Source organism: Phalacrocorax carbo, chromosome 14 (genome assembly GCF_963921805.1).
Source record: "Phalacrocorax carbo chromosome 14, bPhaCar2.1, whole genome shotgun sequence".
NCBI lineage: Eukaryota > Metazoa > Chordata > Aves > Suliformes > Phalacrocoracidae > Phalacrocorax > Phalacrocorax carbo.
This window is the reverse complement of record NC_087526.1, coordinates 3,779,596-3,796,552: the sequence shown is the minus strand read 5'-3', so window position 1 is coordinate 3,796,552 and position 16,957 is coordinate 3,779,596. Positions and strand designations below refer to the sequence as shown.

General features: G+C 40.8%; 1 protein-coding gene across 1 annotated transcript; it reads right to left on the bottom strand.

Annotated features, from left to right (window-relative positions):
* Positions 1 to 444: 444 nt before the first annotated feature.
* On the bottom strand, positions 445 to 8,463 carry PCK1 (phosphoenolpyruvate carboxykinase 1). Its single transcript, XM_064465291.1, has 10 exons — positions 8,000 to 8,463; positions 7,531 to 7,805; positions 5,962 to 6,143; positions 5,165 to 5,368; positions 4,653 to 4,840; positions 3,525 to 3,687; positions 3,170 to 3,394; positions 2,950 to 3,081; positions 2,121 to 2,216; positions 445 to 1,528 (listed from the first exon to the last, which is right to left on the bottom strand). Exons 2-10 carry the CDS (start codon positions 7,752 to 7,754, stop codon positions 1,074 to 1,076), a joined length of 1,869 nt encoding a protein of 622 aa, XP_064321361.1. The 5' UTR covers positions 7,755 to 7,805; positions 8,000 to 8,463; the 3' UTR covers positions 445 to 1,073.
* Positions 8,464 to 16,957: the final 8,494 nt, after the last annotated feature.

Below are 16,957 nucleotides of genomic sequence, written 5' to 3'. Positions count from 1 at the left end.
AGGCTTTAGGCATCTCAGCAAATCCAGAAAACTCTTCCCAAGCTGTCTTTACTTCAACTCCAAGTCCTTGCAAAAGCCAAGGTACTGTGGAACAGAGATAAATCCTAAGACTTTAGCAAATGAGCAACGTCCTAATGTGGGGCTTTCCTAAGGGGTAGTTTGTTTTAGAAATGCCTGAAGTCATTAACAGTGCCCAGTTATAGAGAGCACATCACTAGCTGATGACTGCTCGCAGCTGGTATCATAATTCCTGGGTCATTCCTTTGGCTTGAATAAAAAGTTGCAAAGACAATATGTGGCTTGAACTAGTAGGCTTAGGAGTAGTAGTAGATCAATGCTAGTCTGCATCTAACTACCATACATGAATTTCTCTCTGTGCTGTGGTATTGACAGGAGGCTCAATGTATATTGCATGTAGTTTATAAACAGTGAGAATACTGGAAATGAGGTCGTATTTTATATAAACATTTATTTCAACAGTTTAAAGAACAAGCCATTGAAAACATCTGGAAATCACAGGAACACAAGGCATATATAATAGCAATATCTTAAATACGCATTAGTAACACAAAGTCACCTTTCACTCTGATAAAAGTTACAACTTCATTTTTCTAAAAAATATTTAAGCCATGAAATATGTTTAGGTAATACCTATATACAGCATCTAAGCTGCTTCTTTCCTGTAGAGTCTGAGACACTAGTGGTTTTTCTGATAGAAACAATGTGCTACACCTCAAAGGCTGGATTGCCTTGGATCATATATGCAGAACTAGGCAAGTAATTTACACACATCATGGCTACGTGTGCACGTAAGTGACAGATCAGGGTTTCGAAGACCATGTGCACATCCGTTCCCACAGCTGCTCACCTTTTCACAACTGATGTAGTTATAAATCATTAGGTCTGGAGTTAATTCTAGAATGCCCCTACCTATATTTTAACTAAACTAAGACCTACTTTTCATTATAACTGCCTGCCCATCAGTCTGCTGTTATGCTTCCAGTGGTGATTTAGTAAAGTGTTTGTCCTGTCTTAGTAAGTGTGGATTGATAAATAATTGTGGGCTTGATCAGCTACAACTGTTTTATCCTCATCTCTAAGGCAAGCATTTCTCTTTCTATTTCATAGGGAAGGTCAGCATTAACTTGCACTTCAAAGTATTGTTTGATTTCTTCTACTTCCTTTTCCCAGAACTCTTTGGAGATATCAAACAGTTCGGTCAACTTGACATCTTCTAAACCCTTCAGGTTCAAAGCAGCATCAGCAGGGATGTAACCTATGGCAGTTGGTTTGGCAGAGGCTTTCCCTTCAATTCTGTTGAACATCCACTCTAGCACACGGGAATTCTCTCCATAGCCAGGCCACAAAAATTTCCCTTGGCTGTCTTTCCGGAACCAGTTAACATGAAAGATCCTTGGTAGTTTTGCAGCTGGACGATGTGCCATGCTGAGCCAGTGGGCCAAGTATTTGCCAAAGTTGTAGCCAAAGAACGGTCTCATGGCAAATGGATCGTGCATAATGATTTTGCCTGTTCAAAACACAAATGGAGAATGTAAGGTAATAAATAGCACATTTATTCTAAAGCACAAAGACTCAGATCCTCCTGAGATTTAGTATCCCTAGTCCCTTAATCACCCTTCTGCGCCTGAATGAAAGAGCTCTGAGACACAATACAAGCATTATCTGTGATATATAAAAAAAAATATATTTTTTGTAATCAGTGGAAATTAGTTTCTTAAATCTCATGTCAAGCAGCCTAGATGAAGATCCTCAAGAGCTGGCTTTCATCGTTCATGTATTTATGTTTAGCTCTAGCAGAAGAGAAAATTTAAGTTTATTTATCCCAGACTGTAACAAGAACTCCATATCAAGGCTTCTGGCACTCCCGTGCCTGCACTCTGCTCTGTATGCTTGCCACCTAGGAGATTATTTTGCTTAATTTGACTTTTACAGAGAATTTGTCTTTTAATTCCAGTACAAATATTTTCTGTTGTGAAAATGCAGAGGTTGCAAAATTAGCTGCCAAGACTGAAATGCGAAGGAGCAGGGGAGGAGGACAAAGCAGGCAGTCCAGAGAGGATTGCTTTTAATACAGGTAGGCAGATTAAATTTTGATTTACCTTTGTGCTCAGCAGCGGCTGTTGCTTCAGATCTCATAGCTGCTCCTATAAATACTCCATGCTGCCAGTTAAAGGCCTCATATACAAGAGGCACACCTGTAAAGAACAAAATCACTTCAGCAATTAGAGGTCCAAAAACATTTTTATAAAAGCTTTTGCTACCCGAGATACTGCCAAATGCATGTTACAGTATAATGTATTGTAATTTTTCCTGTCTTTTTAATCCATTCATTTCCTGCCCTCTTATAGCGAAGAAGTTTATATGAATGTTTTCAAAACTGGCTACTGATTGCTGAACACATCCTTGATTCAGTGGGAAATATCTAGGACCTCAGAATCCCCAGCAGATTTTACTAGAAATAGAATCTGGTCCTGTGGTCATATTAGACTCAGACCTAGCATTACTTCTGTTTCTTTTCCAACTTCAGGTGACCTTTAACAGATCAATTTATTTCACTTCCTTTTCTGTAAACTGTCTATAACTGGTTCATTTCTCTAACCATTTCCTATCTGAGCTAGTTAAATTGCAAGAAAATTGAGACAAGTACGTCAGTTTGCTATGTGTCTATGTATTACCCAGGTTAGTGGGTCCTGATCTCTCTCCAGCCCTTTTATTATTATTATTATTACCTGTTTTGTGTTAACATCTAAAAATTCAGACGTTGAATACCAGTGGCTCTGTGTGTCACAGGCTAACATGGAGGAGTTATCATGGTTATTTCCTTGCTTTTGCAGCTGTGAAAGCAAAACCTGTGTCTATAGCCAGTTGTGTTTCAACCCTTCCTTGGTCAGCACTTCAGCCTTGATACATGGCTGCCGCGTCTCTTACCAGCAGGTCTGCGGCCTCCAAATATTATCCCTTCAATGGGCACGCCTTCGGGTGATTCCCATGCAGGGTCCAGGATGGGGCACTGGCTGGCTGGAGTGCAGAATCGTGAGTTGGGGTGAGCACAGGGTTCCCCTGTACAGAACACAGAAGGTCATTATGGCACAATTAACTTGAACCCAGCAGAGATATCTGAGAGAGGCTGTGGAGTGGGCTGGGTTACCGTTATCTGGGGTCCAATCTTTGTTCTTCCATGAAGTCAGTGTTACTCCTGGTGGTAATGGCTCATCCATGCCTTCCCAATAGACGCCTCCATCACTGGTTTCTGCCACATTGGTAAAGATGGTGTTCTTGAATATGGTTTTGATAGCATTGGGGTTTGTTTTGACTGAGGTTCCAGGGGCGACACCGAAAAAGCCATTTTCTGGGTTGATAGCCCTTAAGTTGCCTGGAAGTTAAAGGACAAAATATAAGTAAATCAAACTGTTCTAATTCTGCCTAGAATTTTGTAGCCTGTCTTGCTGTACCTAGAAGCAAACTGGACTGGACTGTAAAACAATCCAGTTTCAGTTCTGTACCTTGTTCATCAAATTTCATCCAGGCAATATCATCACCCACACACTCAATTTTCCATCCTGGCAGGCTTGGGTTCATCATGGCCAAGTTAGTTTTTCCACACGCACTAGGGAATGCTGCAGCAAAATACTTCTTTTCACCTTCTGGATTGGTAATGCCCAGGATCTATTGAAAAATTTATGCAACTGTTAAACACGATCTTTTTTTTTTTCTTGTGCTTTTCATTTTGCAGATTTTCTCCCAGCAAGAGGTAACGATAAAATATTTAATTATGCAAATCTGATCCTGCAGAAGAAGCACCACATAATATAGTTGACAAATAACTCAATCTGTACTTTATTAATCAAAAACTCTATTCTTCTTACCCCTAGAATATCTGTGAGGAGTTCTTACATTTTTAAAAACTGCCAGGTATGTATATAATTTGAACATTTATTTTTATTTTGCTGATTAAAGATACACAGACTGTACACAGCTGCATTTCTCAGCTGAGACAGAAGAAAACCAGGCAATATTATTCTGGCTGCGTGACTGGAGTGAAGTGAAAGCACTTCATGTATGGCTACTTCTGCACTTCTCAGAGTCCGTAGATATTTTTTCTGAGACTGTTTTCTTATGGACTTTGAAATTCTGTTTTTCAATGGTATTTTATAGTAGTAGAATGTTTAAATGACAGCAGAAAGTAAAGGCAGGAATGGTAAAAAGCAGAACTAATTTAGAATATCTAATATTTGTAGATTTTTGAGCACATAGACCTCTACATTATGAAAGACAATTTTCAAAACTTGCGTTCATTTTTTGCTATTAGACTTGTAGGGGCAATGTGGATGCCCAGTGGTGATAAGGAGGCTCTACTCAAGTACATGGGTCTGCCTGCAAATAGCCACTGTCAGAAGTTCCAAATCTTTCTTGTTTTCTGATTTTACAGGTACTATTTTAAAATGTCTGGTACTTAACCTTGCAAGCAGCTCCCTATTTCTCCTAAGCCTGCCATGTGATAAATTCATGTCTAATGTTACAGGACTATCCATATGAGACTGATTTCACTGACAGCAAGATGTGATGTATTTATGTTGAGCTAATTTAGGTTTTAATGGCTGTTCAAACACACATGATTTAACATCTCTTACCAGCATGTGCTCAGCTAGCCAGCCTTCCTCTTTGGCAATTCTGCTGGCAATTCTGAGAGCAAAGCATTTTTTCCCCAGTAAGGAGTTTCCTCCGTAACCGCTGCCAAATGAAACGATCTCTCTGCGATCCGGGAGATGGGCAATCAATGTTAGCTCCGGGTTGCACGGCCAGTTGTTGATTAATGGTTCTGCAGAGCAGAATGTTGTACTCATGAATGCAGCAATTTCCATGCTGGATCACACTGTTGTTTCATCAGCATCGAGACTCTGACAGCAACACATACCAGATGCTTTAAAGGAAACCCCCTGGTAAGTACTAAGGATAATAATCTCCTTTCCTTGAAACTCTCAATGAGCTTTAATTCCTTTAATTGAGTTCTAAACCTCGTGTTGTTGCACAAACCACCCTTGTTTTTTATGATGAGTGACTCCCATGTGCTGAGAACATGCAGTCAGCTCTAAAACATGCCCGCTGGGAATTCCCAAGGGTGACAGTTTTTAATGTCTCTTACCTTTTAGCGGCAGAGGACATCCAACCGAGTGAAGGCATTTTACAAATTCCCCGTTGCTCAGGGCTTTCAAAACAGCTGTTCCCATCCGAGTCATGATCCTCATACTGGCCACTACATACGGTGAATCTGTCAGCTCAATCCCAATCTTGGACAAAGGAGACCCAATAGGCCCCATGCTGAAGGGGATGACATACATTGTACGTCCTGGAAAACAGGGAGTAGCACAATGTGGCAAAGAGCAAAACATGGAACTTTTGAAGTAATCCTTATTAACATGGACCTTGCTTCTCACCCCTTTAAAAGCTGTTTGTCTTGTGGGTGTTTCTGATGATGTTTATAGAGCTGTAGCTTTGTTTGTCTAATCGTGTAGCAAGAAGTTTTATGTTAAATGATGAAAGCAGCTGTTCAGACACAGTAGTAAAGGTGGGCAGAGGCCAAGCTCTCTGGTGTGAATCACTGAATCTGAAATTATTGCTGGGGATGGGGTCCTCCATTTGTACTTCACTTCCTAGCTGATGATTAGTTGCTGTGTGACTCACTGGAAAAAAAAAAAATCACCCAAATTTCCCTACCTTACTTTACCCCTCTTTATGAAGAGAAGAATGCTGGAAAAAGACTTAGGACTAGCCTTGCATAGGCATTTGGAGCTATAATAAAGATCTGTATGAAACAAATATGTCAGGGGTATAAACTTAAACCTTCAGCTAAAATCTTTCTTTAAACATTACAGTAACTAGTAGTAGTGGTGTCTCTGTAATCCTAGAAGTTCAATGTCAAACTGTACTTTTCTTGCCTACCTTGCATGCAGCCTGGGAACCTGGTATTGAAGGCTTTCTCAAAATCTTCTTCAGACATCCAGCGACCCAGCTGGCTAGTTCCAGTTTTAGGGACTGGAGTGGTATCTCTCTGTTCTTGAGTGATGATGACAGTTTTGCTCTCAATTCTTGCCACGTCTCTTGGATCAGTGAGAGCCAACCAGCTGCATTTCACCGAAAATCAGGAAACTAGACTTTAATTATCAGTATAGCGCTTTTTACCCCTCTGTGAGACTGGTTTAGCACAAAAGGGTACAATGCTTTTTAAGGCTAAAACTACAGTGACAGAGCCAGTGTAACAGACAGTCTCAAAAATCAGTCAGATACGTCCTCTCATATGAATCGTTTCAAGACTTTCCAGTACAAATAACAAATTATATGGCCTAGGAAATTCTGGTTACATGTTAATACTCCTTTGCCTCTTATCTCAGTCTTATTCTCTGTTGCTAACTTCCAGGGAAAAGTTAATCTCGTTTAATTCTTATTCTCCTCAGTGCAAAGTTGTTTTGCATGGGGACCACAGAACGATGCCTCGAGCAAAGCGGATGCCAAGCAAATACTTTAAGTGTTGGTATAAGTGCCTCTGGGATCAGAATCCAGCTTAGTGGATTGGCATAGTCCTTTAAGTTAGAGGCATGACAAAAGAAATACTGAGTATAAGCATGATCACAACAACTGAAGGAGTTTATTAAAGGGGGGGTCTTTTTCCCTTTTAAAGAATTTTTGCCATCTATTTACAATAGAGAGGGTTGTTTTACATTTTCACCTCTGTGCATAGAAATTTTCCATGAGTATAAAAATGTTCTAGCTGGGCTGTCATAACCATCATCACTACAGCTAAGCATATAATTAACAATGAATAATTTATCTGGTGAATCTTGCCCTTTTCTCTCCCAAATAGTCTGCAAACAGATTGCCAAATTCCAGCACTTAGTTATTCAAAAGTCTTTGCAGATTTCTTCCATGAAGATCTCTTGGTCGGCACGTAATTCCTGAGTATGTACTTGTTGTTAATATTCTCCTTTCTTTTTGGGTTAGTTGGGAGAGATGATGAAATATTTGAAAAAAAGAAAGAAAATAAGTATTTGCTGAATACATTATAGTCAAAGCTCATCGGCATGATATGAATAATGCCTGTACTGAATAATATTTGAACACCCACAGAGCTATTTGAATGCCACAAAAAAAGTATTTGATGAGTAAACTAATTGACTAAAATAGTAGAATTCTTCAAAAGATGTATTTGCTAAATAATATTTAGCCATTTCTAATTATTAGGTACATAAGTCTCATGACATTATTTCAGTTCCCTGATGTAACTAATCAGTAGAGAGAATGTACAGTTGATAGTCCAATTGAATAATATGCTTTATGTTAATTTTTAGAGGAAAAAGTTTGCTTTTGCTGAGTATTTCACCTATGTAAGCTACAGTGCCAAAATGATCATGGAAAGCAAATATTGAAGGGTTATAAGCAGCTTTAAAAGTAAACAGGATAGAAAATGCACAGCGCAATTCTGAGTTGATACTTGACTTCCTTGAGGCTACTCACCAATTCTCATACTTGCTCAGCTTCTTGATCATGCCTTGTTCTACCATGATATCCAGAATTTTTTTGTTTTCTTCTTCCGAGCCATCGCAGATATGAATGCTGTCAGGTTGGCACAGCTTGGCATTATTTTCAATGAAATCCCTTGCTTCTGCAGGCAGGCTCTGCAAATCCCCCTGGACAACCTTGGGCATGACATTTACATCTGCTTTCAACTGTGGGGGCATTATTGAACCTGTAGTGGATCTTGCTGATGGCTTTGAAATACTGGTCACAATCTAAAATCAAATATATTGGGTGTGTTAGCATACCATGACATTCTAACCAGCGTCAGTAAGCCTTCCTAACAACATATAATGCAAAGGTAGAAACTGTAATAGACTTGATCATGTACTTCTGCTTTAAAATCGATATGCAGAACTTGGATCACCGGTAATTTCAAGGTGGTATAACTAGAGGCCATTCTACTTACTGTCTTTATAAGATTGAGCTGGATGTCAGAAAGGATTCCGCTGTCCCTTTCAGGTGATCCTGTTTCACTTGCTTTGGAGCACTCTTGCGATAGCTGATTTCCAAGGAAACATCTTCCTTCTTTAAATATTCTTTGTGGTAGCGTCCATCCCACTAGGTGAGGTGAGGAGGCTTGGCCTTTACGTCACCACTGGATGTGTCCTGGGACAGTGCCACTGACACTGCCATCATGCAGAGTTGTCAACAAAGCAGCCCTGAGGTAATCATTTAACAGGTTCGATTAATGAATGCTGAACGGAGTACTTCTTAGTCCCTAGGTTTGCTGTTTTGAAGCAGTTCCAAAATTTGGCAGTTTAACCAAACTTTGATCCAATTTGGCTTTGAAACCAAAAGCGTAACTTCTCGATGTGTGGGAAAGGTTGAGTACAAAGAGTATCTGGAACCAGGAACACTGGGGTAGTCCGGGCAAAGCACAGTTGGCACATTTGGCAGGCAGATGCTCGCTAGTTGGCTGTGAAGTGGAGGCTCGTCCAAGGTGTGTTTACTCACCTTGGGAACATTGCCTGATCCGGGGATAAAGTTCAACAGTGAGCACTGGCAGGCCCGAATAACCACTACCTACGCCTGCCTGGAGGTCTTATTTTTGTCCGTGCAATTCTGAAAAAAAAAACCCAAGCAATGTAAATCTATATGTTGGGTTTCCGTCAGTGCAGGAGAGAAAGTTTTTGCTTATGGCTTGCTTTAAGCCCTTGTGAACTGAACAATTATTGTCTATTGCTACAAGCTCTGAAGAGGCAGATCAGCAACTGCCTCGGTAATTAACCCTCCTTCAAATGTTATGTTTTATTTTACTGGGAGTGAACATAGTCCCAGTATTTTACTGGGAGTCCTATGGGGTTCATAAAATATTCACTCATCTTTAAATTAGTACTCAAAGAAAAGGCACAAAACTGCTCAGAATGTGGCTGCACACTTTGTTATACTGGTGAAGTGCACCGTATGCATATGTACGTACACAGACACATGTACATATCTGTATCTGCTGTGGCAGTATATGATACCAACAGCCACTACTACTCTTATAATTCTGAGGGTGAGAGCGTGACCTCAGACATTTTGAGGTCTTGCCCCCTAACTGTTCCTGCCTGTCTGTCTTTCAGCTCTTTACCTTCCCCTACTCCATTTTAGACCATCATGGCCATAAAGAAAGGCTGACCTTCATGTCCATTTGTCTACGGAGTCTGGGTGTGTGAAGACTGGAGTATTTCAGACAAATAAAACTATAGAAATAATGCTGATGCCATTTCATTTGCTTTCATCCAGTCTCAGCAAAGTAGCCGGGGCCTGGATGAGGCGATGCTTTTGTGTCAGCCTGTCACTTTTTATGTTGATGGGGCTTCCACCATGCATGTAAAATATAGTCAATGGTAGTGTGCAAAACAGGAAATCCAGGAATCCCAGGTAAGTTTCAGGGAGTGCTTTAAAGCAACAAAGTTGATGAGAGTATCCTATATAAAGAATGTTCATAACCGGCTACCCACTCAGGTTCATGCTATCAATCAGATGTTTCCAGCAAGGCTTTTGCCGAGGCAGTCAGCAGTGACTTGCAAGCCCTGAACAGCCAGGTCTGGCAGGGCAGCACGGGTGAGGATTGCAGCTCTCCTTCCTGCCCTGCAAGTCTAAAATACCACAGAGCTGAATCTCACGCTGCAGGAGCGCTTCCCCTGGGACTGTATCCTCTATCTCTCCTGCAAAGCTTTTTATTATGTTTTGTAAACGCGAAGGGAAGAAAATAGTGAAGTAAGAGGGCTGTCCTTGATGTGCTGCAAAGCCAAACATTCCTGAAAAGGAAAACAAAAATCTGGTAGGATAAGAGGTGCTAAAGACTGCTCCAGATGGGGGGTTCTGCCGTAAGCAGAGGTAAAATCAAAGGCAATTTAATAATGATAGTGGTGGTGGGTGTCTTTGGAGTCCACATACTGTGTTGCTGGTGGAGCTGAAGGGAAATATTTTGGCCAACTGTTTTCCTTTTAAAACATATCATTAAGTGCTCCATTAACATAAAATGGGGCATAATCTTCAGTAATACTAAGCAGACCCCTCTTTCAGTGAAGTACAAAAATACTGAGTCCTTCCTGCTGGCCAGATAAGTCATTATACGCAGAAGTAACAACTGAGAGTAAAACAGCAGTGATTCAATTGTCAGAATAAAAAGAGTGGACCAGAAAATGATCATATTGCAGCACCAGTAGAGTCAGAATAAAAGCTTAAAATTGACAGTGTAAGACAGCAGGATTAGGCCTAGTGTCTCTTCAGTTTTGAGTGGAGGAAAAAAAATCCCCAAACCCGGAGCATTAGTTTCTGCCAATTAAATTATAGTTAGGCAGGTGTTGTGCAAATTTTCTCACACTGCAATCCTAACCTCCCACAATCTTGCTATACAAACTGTGGGCTTCTCTTGAGAAGACACTAAATATGCCAAATTGGTGGCACTGTGTTATGAACATATGTCCATTAAAAATCACATTAAGGATTCCAAATGTTTTTCATTTGTGATGGCAGCAGGGCTTGAGTGCAGATGTCCACTGGGAATTCTAGACACTTAAGCATCAAATTACTTGTATTTAGGTAACACCTCCCATCAGAGGATCTCAAAGCATATCACAAACACACAGTACGCCTCAAGCCCATATATAAAACATGCACAGTATTTGGTGCAATGAAATAACTGGAGCGTATGCAAATCAGGGCCAAGTTTTTTCTTAAGAATCTTCTCATTTAGAGATTCAGCTTTTAGATACCCAACAGAAGGCATTAAAGGTTTCATCTGAAGCTACTGAATTCTCATAATTCCAGGTGGCTCCCACAAAAAAAACAAACCCAGAAGTAGCATCTCCAGTGGCTTAGTTACGGTGGTCTTGGTGTTGACCCAATACCAGTGTGCACTGCTGTTTGCCATGTATGTGTCTGCCTTCTGGATTCAGTGGGCTGGGAGATGTCATCAGTGAGAAACATGGGAGGTGGTACGGGTGCAATGTAAGGTCTTTTAAAAAAAATTGTCTTGAATATAAAGTTTATTTTCCATTTAAATAAGAAATCTTTTTAGTAGTAACTGTATTATGATCATCTCATAATAGCTCATCATCTAATAGCTGATACAATTTCTCCAGATTGATCTTTTTTTGCTGCTTTTTCTCTGTGCTTCTTGATGCTTGATTCTGATGCTCATCAGGTGTCTTCTTGGGAGCTGTCAAGTTATTTAAATGAGTGTAAATCTGACATTGAGATGATAGTGTTCAAGAATTGCCTTGAAGGGAGTGTTTTCAGGCTGTTTGTTTTGATGGACACCATTCAGGCTGTTCAAAATAGAGGTTTTTGAGCACTTTGACTATTACTGACTTACTGGAACTCAATGCAATAAATGTAAAGGTTCTTAGATATTCAGGAAAAAAAAGTTATAAGAAAGCTTAACTCATCACTATAAACCAAGGTGCAACAAAGTACTCTCAATGAGATCTGAAACTTGTTAATGACATATAATAATACTCAAAAATTCTACTCCCCTCCCATTGCTAATTATCTTACGTGTTGTCACCTCCTAAGAGTTTGTCACTTGGGTTTTTTGTTATAACATTGTAGCTTCTTTAAAAGGTTGTCTGAGCTATTCTACTAACTGAAGAACATTGCTTCTTGATTGTTATTTCTGCTGTGAGGTTGTGCCCAGCTGATACTGAGCATAATGCAATTGCTACTGGACTGGATGCCACATGAGCCCAGGTCCGAGGGCAAGCGTACAGCTCACAGAGATGAGGGCAGGGACTGCGCTCTCAATTTCCAGAAGAAAACGTGAACCGTGCAAATTGCCTGTGGTTGCAAAAGAGCCTGTGACTGAGCCAAGTGTTTATTCCAGACCCTGCGCAGCCCTGTGTGGTATTTCCACCTCGCAGCCCCTTTTCTTACAGGCAGTTCTTCGGCACTGACCCAGCTGCAGGAGGCCTGGGGGCTCTGGCCATGCGTGCTGCACACTCCTCTCCTTGTGCACCACGATGAGACCGAGCCTCTGGGACCAGGCAGAACAGGTAGCAGCAAACTTGGGAGTACAGTGCTTCTCTTCTTACCTCCCTCTCTCTAACCATAAATGATACAGTATTTGTCTTGGGCAGATGGAAGGATATAACATTTGTGGATCACTAAGGTGACGTAACATTTTTGCCTGTCTTCAGGTGGCTTGTTCTGAAGGCAGATGAGTGAGAAAGGGGAAAAAAATACCCAGGTTTATCGGGATTAGACTGCACTTTCATTAGCCTGTCCAGCATTTTCATCTTGACAACAGACAAGCTAAAACTTCTCAAAACAAATGGAAGTAAATCTCAGCAGAGGGGAACATGTGTAAGTGTGTTTGTGGTCTCTGATGAAAATCACAAGCATTTGTTGATTAGTATCAGCTTGAATGATCAATCCTGAGCTGTATTTTAGGGAAAGTCCTGGCTGTGCCTCAGTCTGTGCCAAAGCTGACATTATACCACAGTCAGACTGGTTGCTTGCTTGCTATTCTTCTGCTTTGGCAGAGAAACTATTTACTCTTTTTGGTTCTCTTTTTCCATTTTCTCTTGCAAGGAATAAAAACTAGTGCCTTGGCTAGGGTGGTACTGTGGCACATCCACACATTGCTTGGGACGGACACTGGAGGTTTAATGCCCTCCTGTCATGCTGGTGACCCTTCTCAGCAACAAAAGACACTTAGTTTGGACTCCGATTTCATACCTGAATTTGAGGTGGGAGAGGGCACCTCACATGCAGAGCAGCAAGTGGTTCCCCATTAATAGTGTTTGCTCAATTAGTGGCTCTGCGCATCATGTTATTCACTGTTCATCATTCTCTTTCACCAGCTCGTTAGCTCTGAAGATGGGATTGCTTCATGTAATCTTAACCTTGAGAAGCAGGTTCTTTTCTGGAGCTATTTCTCATGCTGTGACTCTCATCTGGGGACTCCTCCCTGTAGGAACACCCTCCTCTCTTTTGTAAAGCTCCTATCAGGTATTGCTGTGACTGAGTAATGGGCTCTGTAGCCACTGCTGTCTGAGCAGTGGCCGGGTTAGTGTAACCCTGCCAAGTGTGAGCTCAGGAGCTCTTCTCATCTACTGTAGAAGGTCTAATAGACACACGGAGAGTTTGGGCCCACCAAGAGTTCAGCTGACTTTGCCTTAGCCAGCACAAGTTTGATAAGAACATGACTTTGATTTTTGCATGGTTACTGCATTTTTTTGGCTGGATGCACAGCAGAACCATCAGCCAGGAGAGAAGGGGACAAACTGTACTAAACAGAGTGGAAAACAGTCAGCATAAGGCTGTCTGTTTCCCTTCACCTATGTAGCATCTGCTCTGCTCAGTCATACAAAGCCCAGATGGCACCGAGATTCAGCTTTGCAAATAAAAATGGTAACCCTTGCTGGAGCGAAATCTGTTTATCACAGAGGTGTGTGTTTGCAGCTGTCAAGGGCTCCCTGCTTCCTACCTGTGGAGGGGGTAGATGACAAATCCTTGAACACAGGTTCAAGCAACAGGAGATGTTTCAACCTCTTGAACAAGAGCAGTCTTCTGGCTTCCTGCTCATAACTAGGGTCCTGCTACCCGTGCCTTTTTACAGAGACTTCCCCTCCTCAGGCCTTAAGAAATGACATGGCAGCACCTTTTAAATTTAAACTAGATTTTTTTTTTTTTCTAGGATGAGATAACCCTGTCTCCTCTTGCTCCTTCCTTTTGCATGCCATTTGTTATTTCTCTGCGAGCCTTTACTTGCTAGCAGCACTCTGTTGTCAGTTGTCATTTCAGGGTTACACAGATCTGTCTACCTGACTGGCAATGTGTTTTTTCTCATTTATTTAAATAGCTCCATTTACCTTTCGTCTCTCTTGTCACTTTTATCCCTTATTACATGCAGTCTGACCCACTGAACACAGTTCTAGATGTCCTTCCTGAGCCAATGTCTTTAAAGAAGGATGGCTCTAAACAGTAGGTGTGGTTGCAGATTCAGAAGGTTTAGCTTCTGTCTCTTCCTCTGCTATGGATTTCCCATTTGACTTTGGATATGTAACTTTACATTGCCAAGCCTTTATCCTCTCCTTGGGAAGGGGCTTGGCAGGTGATAATGCCAATTTCTCTCTGTTCTTGTCCATTCTTCCTAGGCTGGTAGATAGGTTTTGAACTCTGTCTGGGAGCTAATTAAACAATATCTTTATCTCTTCTCATCTTTATATCTGTGCCACAGATAGTTCATGCAAATAGTATGCTCTTATTTGAAATGAAAAACATTTACCATAACCTGCTTTCTCCTTTGTTAGCAACACGAAAGCACCAACTTGGGCTGAACTGTTTTCTGTTTCAGGTGAGATTTGTTCTATATTTTTCCCTGGAAAACAGCTTTGATGAATATTTCAAGCGTTTTGTAACACTGGAAGCAATAACAGCAGGATAGAGAAGCTGATTGTGCAGAAACAAAGGCCAGGCTGCATCTAAAGGTCAGAAGGCAAATGTGCCTATGTCAAGCACTACATACCTTTTGGTTCTTGAACCTGACTGCCGTAGGAAAATCAATGTTACAAAAAACCAGTTACCTCTGTAACAGATCCTGAGTGTACTGGAAAACCCTGATGTAAGTGTTAACAGGCCAGGTGAAATCCTACATACTGTACGCTTAAGCTCAGCATGCTGCTAACAGGAAGAAGGCCACATGGGTGGACCACAATGGGATTTTTGCAATGTAAAAGCATTTTTGTTTTGTCAATGTAAATGGTTCATATTAGACAAGTGCCACAAGTACGATTATTGCTACAAACAACACTCGGTAAAGAGGTCAAGGGTTCAACTGGACCCCGGAGATGATAGCTTTTCCTTATGCTTTTAGGAAGACAGAATTCCGACTCTGCTGTACGTGCTTCTGTTGACCGACCATCTGTACCTGTCTCCAAATTTACTGATTCAGGATGATTCATACGCATATGAATACTGTTTGCTTAGAGAGAAACCTCTTATACATGAGCTTAAACTAATGCGTACAAATGAATAGCAACCAACTTGCATTCTGCAAATAACCTACTTGTTAATCTTGTATCATTCAGGTATTTGTGTTGCAATGGCACTAAGGCACTATCTTGTTTTTTGGGCAAAAGCATAAATGCGCTCTGCCCAGGAGATCTTACTGTTTAAGACAGAACAAAAGAAGGGGATGAATGGCAGATCAAGAGACTGTAAGTTTGTAGAGGCAGCTCTGAACAGCGTAATAACCATTACTCACAAAACACAAGTCACTTAGCTGTTCTCATTTACTTTCAAGGCACTTCCTCATCTTTGTGTTTAAAAAGATGATGAAGAGGAGGACTATAAGGCTGACTTTGTTTATTCTTACAGGACCATAAAAGATGTAAAATTATGCCTGCTATACTGTATTTGTTACCTGTTCCTGATGGAGACGTATGGGGGTAGCTGGTTTTGGTCTTTAGGTGATGATTTGTCACTGTAGCAGGAAGGAAGACTCTTAAGATTTAAGGTGTCTCTGCTGATAAATAGCAAGGAGTAAATCGCCTGCTGCCAGTGAAGTCATACTAATATATGTGTCTTTAAATATACCCTTAAATGTTGTAGCCCATTCTAGATTTCTTTGGATTTTTCAACCGAGAATCTTGATTCAGGCCCCTCAAACTTTAGCGTGGGAAGCCACTGCTATTCTGAACCTACCAACCAACTCCTTAATGCTGATTTTGCAAGGTTTAATGTGCACTTGCTGCATATCTACGTGGAAGCAGAATTTGAACTCCTTTGGGTTGCATATCTCACTCATTGATTTATTTGGACGATGATTTAATAGTCTCATTCTCTGGTGATCCTATTAACTTTCAAGAAATGGTGCCTGTTTAGCCATGCACCGAAGAGGTGTTCTCAGAACTGTTTTCCTGGTTAAAGATCAACAATGCAATAAAATATAAAAGCAGATAAAAGCAAGGAAACATGGACATCCTTGGAGTTTGTTTCTTACATCAGTTGGGTTAAACCTTTACTACCTTTTCTCACTGTGTATCTTCACTTTGTATTTGGCAATCAAATTCTGCCCAGGTCTAGCACCTTTCCTCCAGTTTAGTCAAAACAAGAGGAAAACTTTCTGCCTTTTAAACTTGTAACTCTTTGACCCTTGCACAAACAGCAGCAGAAACCTTTACTAACTAACTAAGGGGAGTTGTCTTTAGAACTTTCTTTGCTATCTCTCGGATTAAAAAGCATTCTGTAAAAACAGTGGAAGTCACTGAGGTGTAGTTAACTGTATAACCATGCTAATGTCTTTTGAAATGGAAGAAGTAATATCGTTCTCAAGTAAACATCCTTCTTCCAAACAGAGCCAGGCACGCAGATCTGCCGTTTGCCACAAGCAGCAGACGGAGCATTACTGGATGTCAGAATTATTTCTAAATATATCATGATGTTAGATGAAATGGTTAATAGATAAATTGCAATTATGGTTAATATTTTTTAGACCACCTCCCTGACTTGTGTCTAAGCAATGAATCATCCCTGGTACTTTCAGCTCCAATAAGCTTATGTTAAATACTTCCCCTTCTACATATTCCACATCTGTATGCTCTTTTGCCCTGCTTTTTTTTTTGTAATACTCAATAATTATAATCATGAACACTGTGGAGCAGGATTTTAAAAGCATAGGCCATACTTAAAAGCATTAAGTCCTTTAACTTAATAGAAGTTGCTTTGGTTCTTCTATAAGAACCACTCATATTCAAAGAGATGATTTCTCAAAGTCAAGATGAGGACGGAGAGAGAGCAAAGCAAGGCTTTCCCTGTGCTTTAGGCATGGCCCACATCTGGCTGATTGTGCATGATGGCACAGTCCAAGCAAGTACTGTGCCTCCAGGAGAGCTCTGCAGCTCTCCTCACCCTCCTCCTCGCACTGAGA

Excerpts from the sequence above, each read along its gene's own strand:
- PCK1 (XM_064465291.1), bottom strand. The coding sequence starts at position 7,754 with ATGCCCCCACAGTTGAAAGCAGATGTAAATGTCATGCCCAAGGTTGTC. Across the intron at positions 6,144-7,530 it reads CTGAGCAAGTATGAGAATTG|CTGGTTGGCTCTCACTGATC; the intron begins GTGAGTAGCCTC and ends GGTGAAATGCAG. Across the intron at positions 3,395-3,524 it reads GATGAAATTTGATGAACAAG|GCAACTTAAGGGCTATCAAC; the intron begins GTACAGAACTGA and ends TTTAACTTCCAG.